The sequence below is a fragment of the Belonocnema kinseyi genome, chromosome 3 (genome assembly GCF_010883055.1).
Source record: "Belonocnema kinseyi isolate 2016_QV_RU_SX_M_011 chromosome 3, B_treatae_v1, whole genome shotgun sequence".
NCBI lineage: Eukaryota > Metazoa > Arthropoda > Insecta > Hymenoptera > Cynipidae > Belonocnema > Belonocnema kinseyi.
In genome coordinates this window covers 158,380,357-158,401,659 of record NC_046659.1, presented here as the reverse complement: position 1 = coordinate 158,401,659, position 21,303 = coordinate 158,380,357, and the positions used below count along the sequence as shown (strand labels likewise).

The 21,303-nt window shown below is 22.9% G+C and overlaps 1 protein-coding gene across 3 annotated transcripts in view; it reads right to left on the bottom strand.

Annotated features, from left to right (window-relative positions):
- LOC117169696 overlaps nt 1-17,750 on the bottom strand; it is a 27,539-nt gene extending 9,789 nt beyond the window's left edge. Inside the window, exons 1-4 of one of the 3 annotated variants that reach the window (XM_033356186.1) lie at nt 17,614-17,750; nt 14,375-14,617; nt 10,119-10,503; nt 706-1,012 (exon numbers count right to left, since the gene is read on the bottom strand). In XM_033356186.1, coding sequence (XP_033212077.1) covers nt 706-1,012; nt 10,119-10,503; nt 14,375-14,616 — 934 coding nt within the window. In that variant the 5' untranslated portion in view covers nt 14,617; nt 17,614-17,750. Of the gene's footprint in view, nt 1-648; nt 1,013-10,118; nt 10,504-14,374; nt 14,618-17,613 lie in introns of those variants that run through there. The other 2 variants (XM_033356185.1, XM_033356183.1) reach the window with 2 other exon arrangements.
- Nucleotides 17,751-21,303: the final 3,553 nt, after the last annotated feature.

Below are 21,303 nucleotides of genomic sequence, written 5' to 3'. Positions count from 1 at the left end.
TTTACAATACCCTTAAATATTTTTTCTCATTTCATGTACATTGAAACTTGCTTAATCTCTTGAAAATTATTTTTAATTTTTAAAAATCCCCTAAAATCTTGAAAATTCCTTTAAATTATCGATATTTAAAAAAAAATTAGAATCTTTTAAAATACACTAAAATATTTCAAATATTTAGAAAAAAATCTTGATTTCTTTAATCTTCTTGAAAATTCTTTTAATTTATTGATAATTATTAAAAATTTCTTCGAATCTTTTTTTTTTTAATCAAATATTTACAATTTTCTGAAATAATCTTGGTTTTTTTTTTAAATCTTCGAAAATTCTTTTAATTTATTGATATTTGTTCAAAATTTCTTAGAAGTATTTTTTTTTTAATTCACTGTTTCCAATCATAATTTTAATTCTTCCCGAAAATTTCTTCTTCCAAGTAAAAACTACAATAATTCATTCAGAAAATCTCTTCTCCTAATTCAAAATTACAGATATCTCTTTGAAAATCCCGTTCCCAATCAGAATTATAGTCTCTCTATTTTTATTTCCAACCCTTTGATTTTTGTCTTGACAAAAAAAGAGAAAGAAAAAAAAAAGAAAAGATATCTCTAATCTCAGAAAAGTACTAGACAGCCCGAGGTCGTCTTTTTGTACCTTCGGAGATCGTAGACGAGGACCGAACATTGTTCTCAGAGTCCAGAGGCCACGCACCGTTATGCAAAGCTAGGAGATCTTTGTTGGAGTTGCCGAGACCAAGTCCGCTGAGGCCCTCCAGGTTGTCCAGATTCGTGCGCAGAAAGTCGCTCAACTTGTGTGACTCCGAGATCGGAATATTCGGAATCAGGGACTCGTAATGCTTGTTGGCTTGCTTCTTCTCTTGCGGCCCGGGTCGGTGAGGAATATTCAACGATGGACGACTTGGCGGACGTTGAATCATTTGATTTCCGCCTCCGCGCATCTCCGAAATATCACCTCCCGATCCTCCCAAAAGTGAATTTTGATTTGGTCCACTCAATGCCTGAAATATTATTATCAAAGAGATTTCAAAAGTTTCAAGGATATCGACAAAATTAACAATATTTTAGGGTATTTAAAAAAAATTCCAGAAATTCTTAATAAATTTCAATAAATTAGATTTTAATAAATATAAAAAAAAATAATAAATAAAATATATAATATAAAAAATAATAATAAAAATAATAAATATAATTATTAAAGATTTTAAAGAATTTAGGGTATTTTCAAAAATTGAAAAGAATTTCCAAGAAGATTGACAAAAATCAAGATTATTTCAAAACATTTGAAATATTATAGGGTATTTTAAAAAAATCTTAATTTTTTTTTAGTAAATATCAATAAAATTATTTCAAAAGAGTTGAGAGTATTTAAAAAAATTTAAAGAAATTTTGAATAAATATCAATAAATTAAAAGAATTTCGGAAGATTTGGAGATATTTTTAAAAATTAAAAGGAATTTTCAAGAATGTTAAAAATAAATCAAGATTATTTCAAAAGATTTGAAATATTTTCGGGTATTTTAAAAGATTTTTAATATTTTTTTTAGTAAATACAAATAAAATTAAAAAATTTCAGAAGATTTAATAGTGATTGAAAATATTTTTTAAGAAATTTGTAATAAACATCAATAAATTAAAAGAATTTCAGAAGACTGAGGAATATTTTAAAAATGAAAAAGAATTTTCAAGAAGTTTACAAAAATCCAGATTATTTCAAAGGATTTGGAATATTTCAAGATATTGTAAAATATTGTAAGAAATGTTTAACAAATATCAATAAATTAAAATAATTTTTAAAGATTTAAAGATGTTTTAAACTATTAAAAAGAATTTTCAAGAAGATTAAAAAAAATCAAGATTATTTCAGAAGATTTTAAATATTTTAGGGTATTTCAAAAGATTCTTAATATTTTTTTAGTAAATAAAAATAAAATAAAAGAATTTCAGAAGATTGAGGAATATTTTAAAAATGAAAAAGAATTTTCAAGAAGTTTACAAAAATCCAGATTATTTCAAAAGATTTGGAATATTTCAGGATATTGTAAGATATTCTAAGAAATGTTTAACAAATCTCAATAAATTAAAATAATTTTTAAAGATTTAAAAATGTTATAAGCTATTAAAAAGAATTTTCAAGAAGATTAAAAAAAATCAAGATTATTTCAGAAGATTTTCAATATTTAAAGGTTTTTTTAAAATATTCTAAGAAATTTTTAATAAATGTCAATAAATTAAAATAATTTCAGAAGAATTAGGGATGTTTTAAAAATTAAAAAGAATTTTCCAAAATGTAAAAAAAAATCAAGATTATTTCAAAAGATTTCAAATATTTAAAGGTTTCTTTAAAAGATTCCAAATTTTTTTTAGTAAATATCAATAAATTAAAAGAATTTCAGAAGAATTAGGGATATTTTTTAATCTTAAAAGAAAATCAAGATTATTTCAAAATGTTTGAAATATTTAAAAGTTTTTTTAAATATTCTAAGAAAGTTTTAATAAATATAAATAAATTAAAATAGTTTTAGAAGAATTAGGGATATTTAAAAAAGTTCGAATGATTTTAAGAAATTTGAAAAAAAACTTGTGTAAGGTTTTAAAAATTTTCGAAAGATACTGAATGATTTTAAAGGTTAAATGTTTTTTTCAAATTTTTCGGGATTTCAAAAAATATCAGATTTGATACAAAAATGTTCCAAAGATTTCAAAATATTTCAAAATAAAAAAAAGATTTTAGGGTATTTTTAAAAATGGAAAAAATTTTTCAAGAAGTTTAAAAAGATTCCAAATATTTTAGGGTATTTTAAAAAAATTCCAGAAATTTTTAATAAATTTCAATAAATTGGAATTTCAACAGATTTGAAAGAATTTACGGTATTCTCAAAAATTGAAAAGAGTTTTCAAAAAGATTGACAAAAATCAAGATTATTCCAAAACATTTGAAATATTATAGGGTATTTTAAAAAATTCTTAATTTTTTTTAGTAAATATCAATAAAATAAAATTATTTCAAAAGAGTTGAAAGTATTTAAAACATTTTTAAGAAGTTTTAAATAAATATCAATAAATTAAAAGCATTTCAGAAGATTTAGAGATATTTTTAACAATTAAAAGGAATTTTCAAGAATGTTAAAAATAAATCAAGATTATTTCAAAACATTTGAAATATTTTAGGGTATTTTAAAAGATTCTTAATATTTTTTTAGTAAATAAAATAAAAGAATTTCAGAAGATTGAGGAATATTTTAAAAATTAAAAAGAATTTTCAAGAAGTTTAAAAAAATCCAGATTATTTCAAAAGATTTGGAATATTTCAGGATATTGTAAAATATGCTAAGAAATTTTTAATAAATGTCAATAAATTAAAATAATTTCACAAGAATTAGGGATGTTTTAAAAATTAAAAAGAATTTTCCAGAATGAGAAAAAAATCAAGATTATTTCAAAAGATTTGAAATATTTAAAGGTTTCTTTAAAAGATTCCAAATTTTTTTAGTAAATATCAATAAATTAAAAGAGTTTCAGAAGAATTAGGGATATTTTAAAAATTAAAAAGAATTTTCAAGAATCTTAAAAGAAAATCAAGATTATTTCAAAATGTTTGAAATATTTAAAAGTTTTTTTTAATATTCTAAGAAAGTTTTAATAAATATATATAAATTAAAATAGTTTCAGAAGAATTAGGGATATTTTAAAAAGGTTCAAATGATTTTAAGAAATTTAAAAAAAATTGTGTAAGGTTTTAAAAAATTAGAAAAGATATTGAATGATTTTAAAGGTTAAATGTTATTTTCAAATTTTTCGGGATTTCAGAAAATATCAGATTTGATACAAAAATGTTCCAAAGATTTCAAAACATTTCAAAATAAAAAAAAAAGATTTTAGGGTATTTTCAAAAATTGAAAAGAATTTTTTGAGAAGTTTCAAAATTTTCTAGAAATTAAAAAAGACTTGCAATATTTTATGTTGTTTTAAAAGATTGGACGAAATTTTTAAATAAATATAAATTAAATAAAAGAAGTTTAGAAAATTTAACGATATTTTTAAAAATAAAAAAAGAATTTTTAAGAAGATAAAAAAATCAAGATTATTTCAAAAGATTTGAAATATTTTAGCGTATTTTAAATGATTCTAAGAAATTTTTAATAAATATCGATAATTTCATGGAATTCACATGATTTTAAAGGTTTTTTTTAATTAAAAGGAATTTTCAGTAGATTAAAATAGTTTCATGAAATTGGAAATGATTTACAATATTCCAGGGTATCTTAAAATATTACAACATTTTTTTATTCGATTTCAATAATTTCGTGGAATTTCAAAATTTAAAGGAATTTAAAGAAAATTGTATAAGGTTTAAAGAATTTCAGTAGATATGGAATGATTTTAAAGGTTAAATGCAATTCTTGAATTTTTCCGGATGTCAGGAAATATCAGATTTCATATAAAAATGTTCCACAGATTTCAAAATATTTTAAAATATTATATATATTTTATAGTATTTTTGAGAAATTTCCAGGAATTTTCATTTAATTTTAATAAATTGGAAGGATTTCTAAGAATTTTAAACATTTTAAGGAATTTTTAAGAAATTGGCTGGTTTAAAGTCTAAAATATTGCATTTTTAATAGAATAGATGAATTTTTAACCAACTAGTATTACTAATTGAATTTTCTACCAAGAAGATTAATTTTTTCCCTAAGTAGCCGATTTTTTAAGTAAAATACATAAATTCTCAACCAAATAGTTGAATTTTCAACTAAAAAAGATTGATTTTCCAATAAATAGTTTAATTTTCATCTAAGAAAAATCAGTTTTCAACCAAACATGGAATAGTTAAATTTTCAATTGAAAAAATTAATTTTCATCAAAACACAACAACAAAAATTCAAACAAAGTAATCAATTTTTATCTAGAATGATGAATCTTCCACTGAAATAGACGAAACTTTAAGAAACAAACAAACAATTTTCAGCAAAAGGTTTTTAATGTGAACCAAGTGATTTTCTTTTCAACCAAAAAATGAATTTTCAAACCAGAAATTTACTTTTCTACTAAAAAAAGACGATTTTTTAGCAACAAGAAAATTATTTCAAACCCAGAAAATTAATTTTTATAAAAAAAAAGACAAATCTTGAACAAAATACATCAATTTTCAAGTAAAAATGATAAATTGTCAGTCAAAGATTTAGTAGTTACTTTTTCCGTTTAAAATTAACTTTTACCCCCCCCCCCCCCCCAAAACAAAAGCAATACATTTTTCACAAAATAGTCAAATCTTCAACTTAAATTTTAATTTTTAGTAAAAACTTTTTCAGAAAAAAAGCATCGATTTTTCAACAGAATACTTCAATTTTTACCTAAAAAAAAAATTTCAAACATATGGTTGAATTTGAAGCCAAGAAGATCAATTTTAGCAATAAAATTAATCTAACCAAAAAAATTAATTTTTATAAAAAAAGACAAAAATTTTCAATAAAAGACATCAATTTTCAACTAAAAATGATAAAAAACAACCAAAAATGTAATAGATAAATTTTCAGTTAAAAAACAAAATTCAATAACAACAAAAAATAATTTTAAAAAAATAGTTACATTATTAAACAAAGTGATGAAGTTTCAACTAAAGTGATGAACTTTCCACTGGAATAAATTAATTTTTAACCAAAAAGATGAAGTTTGAACCAAGAAGATTAATTTCTACCAAAAAAGACGAATTTTCGTCTAAAAAAACAATTTCATCTAAAAATGGAATAGTTACATTTTCAATGAAAAAGTTAATTTCCAGCCAAAAAAAGAAAACAACGAATTTTCAAGAAAACACATGACTTTTCAAAATAATACTTAAATTTTTACCTAAGAAAAACAAATTTCCATAAATATAATTGAATTTAAAAACAATTTCTTGAAAATTTGTTTTCATTTTTAAAACTACCTTAAAATGTTTTAAATTCTTAGAAATCCTTTCAATTTATTAGAATAAAATGAAAATTCCTTGAAATTTCTCAAAAATACCCTAAAATATTTTTAATATTTTGAAATCTCTGGAACATTTTTATATCAAATCTGATGTTTCCTGAAATCCGGAAAAATTCGAAAATTTCATTTAAACTTTAAAATCATTCCATATTTCAAGTCTTTTTAATTTTCTAGAAACTTATTAAACCTCTCAAAAATTCTTTTCAATTTTTGAAAACACCCTAAAATCTTGAAAATCCTTTTAAATTCCAAATTATTGAAATTTATTAAGAATTCCTGAAATCTTTTAAAATACCCTAAAATATTTTGAATCGTTTTAAACTTCTTAAAATTTCATTTAAATTTTTACAAATACCCTGAAATCTTTTAAAATTCCATTAAATTACTTAATTTATAAAAGAAAATTGTTAGAATATTTGTAGTTTCTTGAAAATTCATTTTAATTTTTAAAAAATACTCTAAAATCTTTCAAATTCTTTTGAATCCCTGTAATATATCAAAATAAACTGAAAATTTCTTGGAATCTTTTAAAAAAATCCAAAAATATTACAAATCTTTTCAAAGTTTTGAAAATTCCTTGGAATTTCTAAAAAAACTCCCTAAAATATTTGAAATATTTCGAAATCTCTAAAACATTTTTGTATCAAATCTGATATTTCCTGAAATCCCAAAAAAATTTAAAATAACATTTAACCATTAAAATCATGCAATATCTTCCGGAATTCTGTAAAACCTTATACAATTTTCTTTAAATTTCTTAAAATCATTCCAATCACTTGATATAATCTTGAATTTTTTTTCTTCTTGAACATTTTTTTCAATTTTTAAAAATATCCTTAAATCTTCTTAAATTCTTTTACTTTATTGATAATTATTTTTAAAAAATTTCAAATATTTTAAAATACCCTGAAATATTTTGAATTGCTTAATCTCCTGAAAATTCTTTTTAGTTTTTAAAAATACCCTAAAATCTTGAGAATTTCTTTAAATTGCCGATATTTATTTAAAATTTTTTAGACACTTTTAAAATACACTAAAATATTTCAAATATTTTGAAATAATCTTAATTTTTTTGAAAATTCTTTTTAATTTTTAAAATATCCCTAATTCGTCTGAAATTCTTCAAATTTACTGATATTTATTTAAAATTTCTTAGAATCTTTTAACAAAACCTTTAAATATTTCAAAAATTTTGAAATAATCTTGATTTTTTAGACGACTTGGAAATTGTTTTTAATTTTTTAAAATATCTCTAAATCTTCCGAATTTTTCAAATTGAATAATATTTATTAATAATTTTTTAGAATATTTTTAAATACCCTGAAGTATTTTGCATCATTTTATATTGTTTGAAACTTGTTTAATCTCCTGAAAATTCTGTTTAATTTTTAAAATATTCCTAAATCTTCTGAAATTCTTTTAATTTATTGATATTTATTTATAATTTCTTAGAATCTTTTTAAAAAACCATTAAATATTTCAAATCTTTTGATATAATCTTGATTTTTTTTATTTTCTAGAAAACTCTTTTTAATTGTTTAAAACATTTCTAAATCTTTGAAAATTCTTTTTATTTATTGATATTTATTTTAAATTTCTTAGAATCTTTTTAAAAAACAATTAAATATTTCAAATCTTTTGAAATAATCTGGATTTTTTTATCTTCTTGAAAATTCTTTTTAATTGTTTAAAACATCTTTAAAACTTGAAAAATTCTTTTAATTTATTGATGTTTGTTCAACATTTCTCAGAACATTTTTAAATATTCTGAAATATTTCAAATCTTTTGAAATAATCTTGATTTTTTTAGGCATCTTGAAAATTGCTTAATCTCATGAAAATTCTTTTTAATTTTTAAAAATACCCTAAAATCTTAAAAATTCCTTTAAATTGTCATATTTATTTTAAAAATTTAGAATCTTTTAAAATACACTAAAATATTTCAAATATTTTGAAATAATCTTGATTTTTTTTAAATTCTTCAAAATCCTTTTTAATTTTTAAAATATCCCTAATTCTTCTGAAATTCTTCTAATTTATTGATAATTATTTTAAAAAATTTTTGGAATCTTTTAAAAAACCTTGAAATATTGACAATCTTTTGAAATAATCTTGATTTTTTAGATTTCTTGAAAACTCTTTTTAATTTTTAAAAATATCTCCAAATCTTCTGAAATCCTTTTAATTTAATCATATGTATTAAAAATGTCTTAAAATATTTTCAAAAAAAGCTTTTATACATTGAAAACCTTCTGAAGTAATCTTAATTTTGTTTAATCTTCTTGAAAATTCTTTTAATTTATTGATATTTATTTCAAAAAATGTTAGAATCTTAAAAAAAAAACCTTGAAATATTGACAATCTTTTGAAATAATCTTGATTTTTTAGATTTCTTGAAAATTCTTTTTAATTTTTTAAATATTCCTAAATCATCAAGAATTCTTTTAATTTATTGATATTTATTTGAAATTTCTTAGAATCTTTTTAAAAAACCATTAAATATTTCAAATCTTTTGAAATAATCTTGATTTTTTTATCTTCTTGAAAATTCTTTTTAATTTGTTAAAACATCCTTGAATCTTCTAAACTTCGTTTGATTTACTGATATTTGTTACACATATTTTTAATAAGCACCCTAAAATCTTGAGATTTCTTTTAAATTACCGATATTTAATTTTTTTTAATTAGAATCTTTTAAAACACACTAAAACATTTAAAATAATTAGAAATAAAATCTTGATTTTTTTTAACTTCTTGAAAATTCTTTTTAATTTTTTAAATATTCCTAAATCATCAAGAATTCTTTTAATTTATTGATATTTATTTGAAATTTCTTAGAATCTTTTTAAAAAACCATTAAATATTTCAAATCTTTTGAAATAATCTTGATTTTTTTATCTTCTTGAAAATTCTTTTTAATTGTTTAAAACATCTTAAAATCTTTTTAAACAAATTTTAATTTATTGATATTTGTTCAACATTTCTCATAAAAATTTTTAATATTCTGTAATATTTCAGATCTTTTGAAATAATCTTGATTTTTTAGGCATCTTGAAAATTGCTTAATCTCCTGGAAATTCTTTGCAATTTTTAAAAGCACCCTAAAATCTTGAGATTTCTTTTAAATTACCGATATTTAATTTTTAAAAATTAGAATCTTTTAAAACACACTAAAACATTGAAAATAATTTGAAATAATCTTGATTTTTTAACATTCTTCAAAATCCTTTTTAATTTTTAAAATATCCCTAATTGTTCTGAAATTTTTTTTATTTATTCATATTTATTAAAAATGTCTTAAAATATTTTTAAAGAAGCCTTTATACATTGAAAATCTTCTGAAGTAATCTTAATTTTGTTTAATCTTCTTGAAAATTCTTTTAATTTATTGATATTTATTTCAAAAAATTTTAGAATCTTAAAAAAAACCTTTAAATATTGACAATCTTTTGAAATAATCTTGATTTTTTAGACATCTTGAAAATTATTTATAATTTCTTAAAATATCTCTAAATCTTCTGGAATCCTTTTAATTTATTGTTATTTATTAAAAATTTCTTAGAATCTTTAAAAAAACCTTTAAGTAGTTCAAATATTTGTAAATAATCTTGATTTTTTTTAATCTTCTTAAACATTCTTTTTATTTTTTTTAAACATCCTTAAATCTTCTAATGTTCTTTTAATTTATTGATATTTATTTTAAATTTCTTAGAATCTTTTAAAAAAGCCTTTAAATATTGAAAATCTTTTGAAATAATCTTAATTTTTTTTTATCTTCTTGAAAATTCTTTTGATGTACTGATATTTGTTAAACATTTCTTAGACTATTTTAAAACATCCTGAAATATTTCTAATCTATTGAAATAATCTTGATTTTTTTAGACTACTTGAAAATTCTTTTTAATTTTTAAAATATGCCTAATTTTTCTGAAATTCTTTTATTTTCTTGATATTTTCTAAAAAAAAAATTTTTAATCTTTTAAAATACCATAAAATATTTCAAATCCTTTTAAATATTTTCGAAACCCTTAAAATTTTGGAAATATATTTGAAATTTCTGAAAATCTTTTAAAATACCCTATAATATATATAAAAAATAATTTGAAATAAGTTATTAAAAGGAAGTCTTACAGCCTGGAGGTCCGAAGAATGAGGAAAAGACGATCGCAGAAGAGAAGCTGTCGCTTCGTTGTCCTGGATATAAGTTGGCCCCATTGATCCTATTTTTTGAGTGAGTTCCAGTTGATTTTTGTAGAAGCGACAAGCTGGATTCGGACAATTTTGCACCACTTCGATGATGAATTCCTTCTCCATTCCGAAACATTCTCGACCAATTGTGTAAGATTCCATCACTGCTCTCACGGTTCCTTCCAAACCAAGATGCATTCCATGGGGACCATTCATGTGTTTTAACATTACTGCATTTGCAAAATGTTCATAGGGCAGAATTATTTTTCCATTCTCTCGCAGAACGAGTCGTCCTTGCGAATCCAAAGCCACTCTTTGAGCCATCATTCTAAACAATATTTATAATCCAGTTTCATCTCAAATAATAGGGCGAAATTAATTTTCAAAGTATTTCTATTGTTATTTTTTAATTCAAAATTTCGAATAACAACTTCAGTAAAAAAATTAATTTTCAGCAAAAAAAAAAACAACAAAATTCCAAACATAACATGACTCTTAAACAGAATACTTAAATTTTTCACTAAGAAAAACTATAACTAGATAATTAACTAAAATTTATATATGTTTCAAAACTTAGAAATTCGAATAATTTTTAAACAAATAATTTGAATTTTCAACGAAAAATGTAATTCAAAATTTATATTTCAACCAAAACATAATAATTTTCAACTAGTTGTATTTTTAACCAAAAAAAATTAAATAGTTTCCAAAAAAGACCTATTTTGTACAAAAAAGTTTAATTTATATCAAAAGAAAAGGATTTAATACTCAAGGAAGAAAGAAAATTCCAACCAAATTATAATTTGAGGGAAAATAAAATTCAAATATAAAAGAAAAATTTTGAATAATTGTTTATTTTTTTGAGTTTAACTGTTTTTTGTCTTTATGGTTATATAAATCTAATTTTTCTAATATGCGTGAGAAAATCACTACTGATTTTTGAAGATTTTATGTATAAGAAATAAAACTTTCAAACAAAATTTAATTTTCAACAAAATAGTATGAATTTTTAACCAATTGTATTATTAACCAAAAAAGATCCAATTTTTATCAAAAAAGACGAATTTTGTACAAAACAGTTTAATTTTTAGAACCGAAAATAAATATTTTCAAAAAAGAAATTTATTTTCAACCAAATATTCGAGTTTTAAACCAAAATGATTGTCAATCCATGAAATAACAAAATTCCAAAACGAAATTATAATTTTAGAGTATAATAAATTTAAATACAAAATACAATTTATAAATAACTATTTACTTTTTTATTTATTTATTTTCAAGTTCTATACGTATAATTCTTCTATAAATCTTGAGAAAATACAAGTTTTTTTAATATTTTAGATATGAAAAATAAAACTTTTAACAAAAAGTTAATTTAGAAACCTAATAGTTGAATTTTCAAACGAAAAATATGAATTATTAACGAAAAATGTAATACGAAATTTTATATTTTCCAAAAGAGACTTATTTTGTACAAAAAAGTTTAACTTTTAGAACCAAAGATAAACATTTTCAAACAAAAAATTTATTTTCAACAAAATATTCAAATTTTAAACCAAAATAGATTTTTCAGTCTAGAAAGAAATATAATATTTGAGGGGAAATAAAATTTAAATATGAAACAAAAATTTTAAATAATTATTTTTTTTAGTTTGATTGTTTTTCATCTTTATGGTTATATAAATATAATTGTTCTAAAATTCCTGAGAAAATACAACAAGATTTGGATGTAATAAATAAAACTTTCAACATAAAGTTCATTCAGAAACAAAACAATTGAATTTTCAAACAAAAAGTATGAATTATCAACGAAAAATATAATAGGAAACTTATATTTGAACTAAAATATAATTATTTTCAATCAGTTGTATTTTCAACAAAAAATATTCAATTTTTTTCAAAAGAAACGAATTTTGTACAAACCAGCTTTAATTTTAGACCCGGAAATATAAATTTTCAACAAAAAAAGATCGTTTTTAGCAAAATATTTAGAATTTTTAATGAAACCAGATTTTTTAGTCCAGAAATAAAGAAAATTTCAACCAAATTACAATTTGAGGATAAATAAAATGTAAATAAAACATAATAATTTTTTTTTAACTTTAATTTTTTTTTGTCTTTATGGTTATATAAATATAATTTTTCTAATATTCGTGCGAAAATTACAGAAGATAGTTGAAGATTTTAGATATGACAAATAAAACTTTCAACCAAAAAATTTATTTTTAACCAAATAGTTGAATTTTTAAACCAAAAATCTGAATTTTCAACGAAAAATGTAATGTAATGTAAAACATAATCAAAACAGATCCCATGTTTACCAAAAGAGACGAATTTTTTACAAAACAGTTTAATTTCTATATCCGAAAATATAAATTTTCAACCAAATATTCTAATTTTTAGCCAAAATATTTGTCAGTCCATAAAACAACCAAATTTAAAAACAAATTATAATGTGAGAGTATAATATATTTTAAATGCATAATAATATTTTTTACTAATTATTTATTTTTTATGTTTAATTGTTTTTATGGTTATATAAATATAATTTTTGTACAATTCTTGAAAAGATACAAGGTTTTTAAAGATTTCAGATAAATCTGAAATCTTCTTTGTTGAAATTTAAAGAAATGTATTTGTTGTATTTGTAATCAAAATAGATCCAGTTTTCACCAAAAGAGACGAATTTTTTATAAAACAGTTCAATTTTGTTAACCCGAAAAAAAATAAATTTTCTGCAAAAAAATTAATTTTCAACCAAATAGTTGAATTTTCAACCATAAAAGATTTTTGAGACCAGAAAGGTATAAAATTCTAAACAGATTATAATTTGAGGGAAAATAAAATTTAAATAGAAGATAATAATTTCAAATAACTATTTTATGTAGAACATTTTTAAGAAAATTTTTCCAATAAACAGGATTTAATAAAAAATGGTAGGCCAAATTCCAGACAGTTTAAAAGCTATTTAGTGCTTTTTGTAGCTTAGAAGAAATTTAAAAATGTTTTATAGATTTTTAGCTTATATTTCAATTTCAAAAAATATTTAGAAAAATCTTTCAAAAATAAAAAAAATTGCCTTAAAACGTTCGAAATTTATTTCGGTATTTTTAAAACCCTTTTTAAATGTTTTGAAATCTTTTTCAAGTTTATTTAAAAATCAATTTGTCAAAATAATTTCAAAAATTTGCCAGAAATCTCGAGAAACTAGCTATTTTCTTCAAACGTTTCAAAATTCTTTTTAAGAAAACTACGAAATTTTTTCCGAATCTTCATAAATTGTCATTTTGTTTATATTTGTTTTTAATATTTTCAAATTCTAAAAAAATGGTAAAAGTGCCTTAAAGTCTTCGAAATTCTTTTATGAAAATTTTGTGAAATTTTTTAAAATCTGTTTAAATATTTCCTTAAAATTAATTTCTCAACACAAGAGTTAATAAAAAATTTTCCAGGAATCTTAAGAACATTTTTTATTATCTTTTTCTTTACCTTCTTCATTATTTAAGAGAAATTTTGGAGTTTTTCCAAATGAAGCGTTTAAAGTTTAATACATTTTTTAATGTTGAAAAAATATCATTTTGTGAATAAATGAATCCACAAATTTGAACTCAAATTTAAGTATGTTATCTGAATTTTATCAAAGTGAAATAAAAATTTAAAGGGCAAATTATTTTTAAAATGTGTTATACAAATATGGAAAATAAATAAAGAAAATAATTTTAAAATGATTTCAAATTTTAAAATCAGTAGAGAACTTTTATTGCGACACTTAAAAACTCTACTTGACTTTTTTTTGTTATTCTAAATTTCACAAGAATTAATTTAAAAACAAAATTAGTTTTTTTGTTGTAAAAAAATGTCCAAATAATAAAAAAAAATTCTAATATCCTACAATTTTGTTGGTAATTTATTGTGTGTATTTGCACTTTTCTGTAAAAATGATTCTGGTTGTTCGCACTAATTTGCATAAAATTTTCCACTAGAGATAAAAAAACAAAATTATTTTATTTTTCAAATTAAGTTTTTATGAAATTTTACACTTTACAAGCGAATCACGAAAAATATGTTATTACTTTATTATGCATTAGCAGATAATTGTGAGGAACTTTTACTTATATTTTTTTTACTTTATAACTTGAATGTTAATTTTAAATATTTTTTTTTGCTATTAATAATAACTTTTTTGGAAGATAGCTTACTGAAGATAAGCTGGACTCGGAATCATGGAGGCTTCTTTCATTTCGGTGAAGCATTGCAGCAATTCTATACTGGGGTTCCATCCTTTGTTTTGAAGATACAATTGCAACAACATATACATTTTTTCAGTTACATATCCGGCACCACTTGCGGCACCGGGATAACCAGATCCTCCTCCTGGTGGACCCATATCTGTTTGCATTCCTTTAGCGACTATATTTTTCATAGTTTCCGCTAAATCCATACTGAAAATTTTTTTAATTTACCAAATTTTTTCTTGTTTGCCCTTTGGTAAATAAAATGTTGATTCTATTCAAATTATTAAAATTTGTTTGTTTTTATATCGCTCAAAGTCTTGGCAGAATTTTAAAAAACAATTCAGGCGTCCTCCAAGTCTTTTTTTTTTTAAATAAAAAACTAATTTTTTTAATCTGTTAAAAATCGGAGTGATGTATCTGAGAGAAAGAAGTGAATTTTATGTTTGTCAAAGTAAAAGAATCAACTAGCACCAATTATGTAAATACAAGAAGCATTTTATCTTCAAAAAGACTTTTTCTTTAATTCTGTCCAAAATATGTTTTATATAGTTTTCGCTAAATTCAGGGTGACTGTTCCAATTAAAGAAAAAATTCCCGGTCATTTCACGGTTTTTTCCCGAGTTGCAAACATTTTTCATGGTCAATGAAATTTAAAAAAATCGAACTCTATTCTAAACATTTTTTCATTTAAGGCAATAAACAATAAACAACCAATTAAATTTACACGTATGAAATGGAAGGTACTAACACTTTTCAATTGACAATTTTTTAATGAAAGGCAAAACTTAGAACTTTTATAAATTATAGAATTCAAAGATTCAGATTAAATTCCAAAAATATAAATCCACGTTAACATTTTCTATAATCTAAATTAAATAATCAAGCATTGAACTTTAAAAATTTTCAAAATTATATTTTTTTAAGTATTTTGAGCTAGACAAATTAAAAAATTTATAATTCATTGTTTTTAAATTAACAATTTTTAAAATTAGAAGTTAAATTATTTTCATTTGAAATAGTTTAAGCATCCTTGAAAAACTTTACATTTTTGTTTCAAAATCTTGAGAAATCTAGAAGTGGTTCTTATTTTCCCAAATTCAAAATAATTTTTGAAATTTTTCCGAACTTTTAAATATATTTTAAAATGAAATGAATTTTTTCTACAACTTTTGGAAAATCCTGCAAATTAAAAAAAAAACTTAAAAATTGAATTTATAAATAACAATGGGAACACTTATTATTTGTAGAAAAAAATTAGAGTGATCTTAAGAGATATTCAGAAGTTTTAAAAATATCAAAATTAAATTTAGAAATTGAAATAATTTAAAATCATTCTATGTAAAACAATTCAGTTTCAAATTGTTTACTTTTACATATATTTGTGTTTAATTTACTCGTCTTAAATGAACAGTGAAATTTTTAATGGCTAAGAAAACTAATAAAAATAATATATTAATAAATTTATTTATTCAATTGAATATAAAAAATAATATAAAGGTCTAAAACTTTGAATTAAAAATATTTTATTGATGAATCATTAAAATTATTATTTAAAAATAAAATTAGCGGAAGCTTAGTTAGCATCCGCTACATTTTGAAAATTCCTTATTAGAAATCAGAATTTGTTTAAATTTATAAATTCTTTTTTTTTTAAATAAAAATTCCTAAAAATTATAACTTTGATTTTAAGTCCACTTTAGAACAAGAAATCTCGTTAGAATTATAATTACTTTAGGACAGGGAATTTCCCTACAAAAATTATTATTTGACTTGGAACAGGAAATTTTAGACATTGAACGGGAATTTCGAAAAAGAATTTCAATTTTGATTCAGAAGAAGGGAATTTAAAAAAATCGTGTTTCAAGCCAGAATTCGTCACATTTTTAACTTCCCTTTTCCAAATTTTGGCAAAAGGAACAAAATTTCGAAAATATAATAGAAAATATTACACGGAATTTTCTAAAAGAATTATATATCCGAATTTGGACGGGGAATAAATAAACAACCGGCTTAGTGACCCTTAAATTGTTTGTTTTGTATTTCTGCAAAAATTCTTTTCTTCATAGTTTCGGCTTTATTTTTTTTTTTTTAATGTTACACGTATAAAGTGTTCCTTTTGGTATTAAAATAACCCCTGATTTTTGGCAGAATTAAAAAAAATTAAGCGACTTCCCAAGCCGGTTTTTAAAAATAAAGATACATTTCTGAAAATATCTACTAAACATCTGAGTGTTGTATTTGAATAAAAAAAGTATATTTTATGTCTGCCAAAGTAAAAATACACAAATAGCAAATATTTAAATTCAATCAATATTTTATAATATATTTTCAAAAACAAGCTTGGGGGCCTCGAAATTCTTTTATTAATTTTGCAAAAACTGTCATTTATTTCACTCAAAAGAGTAAAATGTAGGAATATGTCACAGTAAAAATACACATAATATAAATATACACAAAGCCAAACAAATAATTCAATAAATATTTTGTACTTTATTTTTAAGAATAAGTTTGTGGGACCCCGAAATACTTTTTTAAAATTTTTTTCAAAATTCTCTGTGATTTCTTTTACTCAAAAGAGTATAATATAGGCATAAGTCAAAGTAAAAATACACAAATGGCACATATTTAAATTCAATAAATATTTTATAATGTATTTTCGAAAACAAGCTTGGGGACCCCGAAATACTTTTTTTAAATTTCGCCAAAACTCTCAGTGATTTATTTGACTCAAAAGAGCATAATCTAAGCATATGTCAAAACAAAAATATACAAATAGCGATTACATAAAATTAATAAAGATTTTATTTATAAAAAGTGGCTTGGTGGACCCCGAAATATATTTTTTTTAATTCTTTATAACAATAATTTTGGTTTCAGGAATGTTCATCAGATACATATTATATTTGAAGGATCCTACATTTCATTAAACTTCAATAATTCTTTAATTAGAAAAAATATTTTTTGGTAAAGATGTCAAATCAATTTTCTTTTCAAAATTAATTTTTTTCCTCAAAAGTCATAAAAAAGGGAGAATTAACTGCACCTCGAAATTGCAAAAATTCTAATCTTTTTGAAAGAAGCATTCGCGAGTTTCGGCCATTAATGTTGGCAGGGTGCGGACTTCGAGTATCAAAATACAATAAAAAATACATTTACTAAGCCACCGCCCCCTTTAAAATTAAGTTACATTGCTTACAACTTACCCCTGTTTCCCCCGCCCACGCCATTCACGAAATGTGTAATAAAATCACAGGATAATCACAAACTACAATCTCCCTAATCACCGCACCTTGTTTAATTAATTCTTTACTTTGCATTTGCAATAATAAAAAAATCGCGACAATTATTTCGGCGGAAGGAGCTTCATACTGTGTCCGTGAGGGGCGCGAGTTTCGATTTTCACTTCAAGGCGATATCACATTTACCGCGCTAAAAACGCTTCTTTTAGATTGGCTGTAGCGAATCTTTCCAGTTAATCACATAAGAGTCATTCTTGAAAAAAGAGTATATTTTTCACTACATGTTTCTGATATTATAGTTAAATAAGTATTTAAAGTTGCAAACGAAATTTCTTCCGCCTATTTTCTTTTTATTAGGTATTTCACATTGTGACGTCAGATGGCAAGATGGCCGCACTCCGAGGGTCTACTAATTGCATGGGACGTAACTCTATTTTTGCAATAACTTTGAAAAAAATTATTTTCCACTGTAAAAGTACCGTCACACGGGAAATCTAGAACAGATGGGGCAGATTTGTATATTTTTAAATTGATAATTTAAATTACTTTAAGGGGTTTAAACCAGAATCTATAAGCAGTTAAAGCTTTAATAAAGCCTTAACTGGTTCTAGAATCTGGTTAAAATCCCCTTAAGGCCATATGACAAGTGGGTCACGTGACCATATCTCTACCTTACCACCACTTTTTTTATTTCTCAACTTATGTTCACACGAAGCTCCACATCGAATTGAAAATTTGAGGAAATAAATACGAAGCATTAAGAAAGGTGGGTCTGGTCCTCAATTTTAATAATTATGAAAAAGCAAAAAAAAATATTTACAACAAAAAACTTTTTTCATGATTATATAAATTTAGGACCAAACCCACCATTCTTAGTGCTTCTTGTTTAGTATCAAAAATTTTCAACTTGATGTGGCGATTCGTGTGTATATAAGCTGGGAAATAAAAAAAAGTGGTGGTAAGGTAGGAATCTGGTCACGTGACCCACTCATTACATGGCCTTAAGTAATTTTCACTATCAATTTAGGAAGGACCGAACTTACCCCACATGTCCGAAATTACCCGCTTTGACGGTATTTAGAAATTATATTTTATTTTTCAAGATATTTTGAATTAAATAATGAAATCGATCATGTTTCTGTAACGATTTTATTATTTAATTAAATAGCCTTTGATTAAAATAAAATAATATTCAAATGCATTAAAGTCAACATTTTTTCTAAGTTAATCAAAAAATAAGGTCTTAAGTTTTCCCAGCTAATCTGAAATACCTAATTCTAATTTTAATTCCGATTCTTTTTTATTGGGATGAAAATCCTAATTCACAGTAATTTTGTTCTTGTCCAGTATATATCTTCGATATTAGTAGGTCCATGGCCAGTCAAATACATGGGAATAGGCTCAGTAATAACGTAGATATGAACTCGATGTAAAAAAAATTACCACGATACGAAAGATATTCTTGATCATACGAGTAATGACGGTAATTACTAATAGACATGATAAAAAGTGGTAATTCTTTAATTTTTTACAGGAACAAAATTTGTTGAGACAATTGTTTGATGAAAATAGTAAATTAAATCCCCTGCTTATTGTGAAAATCAGACGGCAGAAGCCACAAATCAGCGAGATATGTAGTGTGATTTACAAAATACTGTTAAGCAAATTACGATATATAAAGAAAATAAATATATTTTTTTAATGAATTCATGAGTCTTATGTGGCAGCTCACAAGCGAATCTGTAATAAGTTTCAAGAACTAAAATGCTTTTTTAGTTCTTGGAACTTACTATAGGTTCGCTAGTAAGGCTTATAAAATCTTTTGAAAATTCGCGGCCAAAAGTATTCGTGTTACGCCGGACTGCAATCAAGAATTCAGTTAGAAATATATTCATTTCCTCCGTGTTTATTCAGTAATTTAGTCATTTTCTTATCAGTAATTTGAAAATTCGTTAGTCAGCACAAGGAGCAAAACCAATCTTACAGCCTTCTGCGCTCTAGCCGCAAGTTTTCTATTCGTACAAAAAAAAGTGAGCCAGAACGCTTCCTACCTATCTATTTCAAACTATGCAGGGTATGAAAAAAGATGCATTGGAAAAATTGTGATCCCAAAAAAGATCTACAATTTCGTTAAGAACCACTTCTTGAACATTGAAAATAAAAAATAAAATTTTTTTGGAAAAACGAGTGTCATAATGAGAGTGTGTACCTCAAAGCCTGCAGAGCTTGGCGAATTTGATTAGTTAAGAACCTAGATACGAACTCGATGTGTCAAATTAATTCAACGATTAATTAAAAACAGGCCTCCGTGAAAAGGTACCTTAATCTTTAACTATACTTAATTAAGTAGAAAATTCAGAATATGAAGACGCATATAAATACTGCGATCTAAAAGAGATCTTTTTGATAAAGTTTTATTCAAGCATTCCAAATTCAAAGAAGAAATATCCGAGGGCGAAGCGCGAGATTGAACAATCGCACACCCTAGGCGCACTCAAACGTGCGAGCCGCCCGCAAAGAAAACAGATTTTTTATTATATTCATTTAAGACTCAGGGGATGTCCCGAGGTCGAAAATCATGGATCTCTCTTTCTTTCCCCATGGATTAGAAAAAGAAATTCGTTCAATTTTCGACTTGACCCCAGAGTTCCACTGCTGTTTTAAATTTGGGCTGGAAAGATTTTGACTTGTATTAACTATAAATTTACTCAATAGACTTAACTAAATAGTACAGAAAATTGAGCAAATAGCGTAAATATGTAATTTACTGCTAAGTCTTATCGTTTACGATTATTACTATTTTTGAACCAGAAAAATAATATTCTTCCAAAAAGATGAATTTTTAACAAAATAGAGAGATTTTGAACTATATAGTAAATATTCAATTTTTTACGAAAGAAATTAATTTTCAACTAAATTTTTCAATTGAAAAAATTTATTTTTCAAAACAATTGGTACATTTTTCAACATTTCTAATTCTTTTGAACAAAAAAAAAAAGGATTTTCAACCGAAAAGATGTATTTAAAAAAAAAAACAACATTAATTTTTAACCAGAAGGATGAATTTTCGAACACGAAGAATAATTTTCTGCAAAAAAGACGAACATTTAACTAAATAAAATTCGAACGAAAAGTTTTAGTGTATATGCTCAAGATTTTAGCTTTAAAAATTAATTTGAAAAAACACACACACACACATTATTATCAAATTAATTAAGTTTTGAACAAAGAAAATGTTTTTTTCCACGAAAATAGATGAATTTTCAAGCAAAAGAAAAAAAAATAAAAAATAAAATATAGTAATAGATAAATTTTCCGCTAAGAAAATTATTTTTCAACGAAAAGGAGAATTTTTAACCAAACGTTTTGTTTGTCAACTAAAAAAAAAAAAAGTTTTTAACCAAAAATCGAATATTTTCATTTTCATTTAATTTTCAACCAAAAGAAAATTAATTTTCACCAAAATAGTTAAATTTCCAACTAAAGGTATATTTACACGTCTGTCGTATGCAAACGGAAAATGTATCTTCTTTTCATTCTTTTCGTTGGGTGGAAAATCTAGAGTGAGATAAATGCATTACATCGTCACATGGTAGAGTGAGAGGAAGATACATTTTCCGTCTGCATACGTCAAGCGTGTAAATACACCACAAA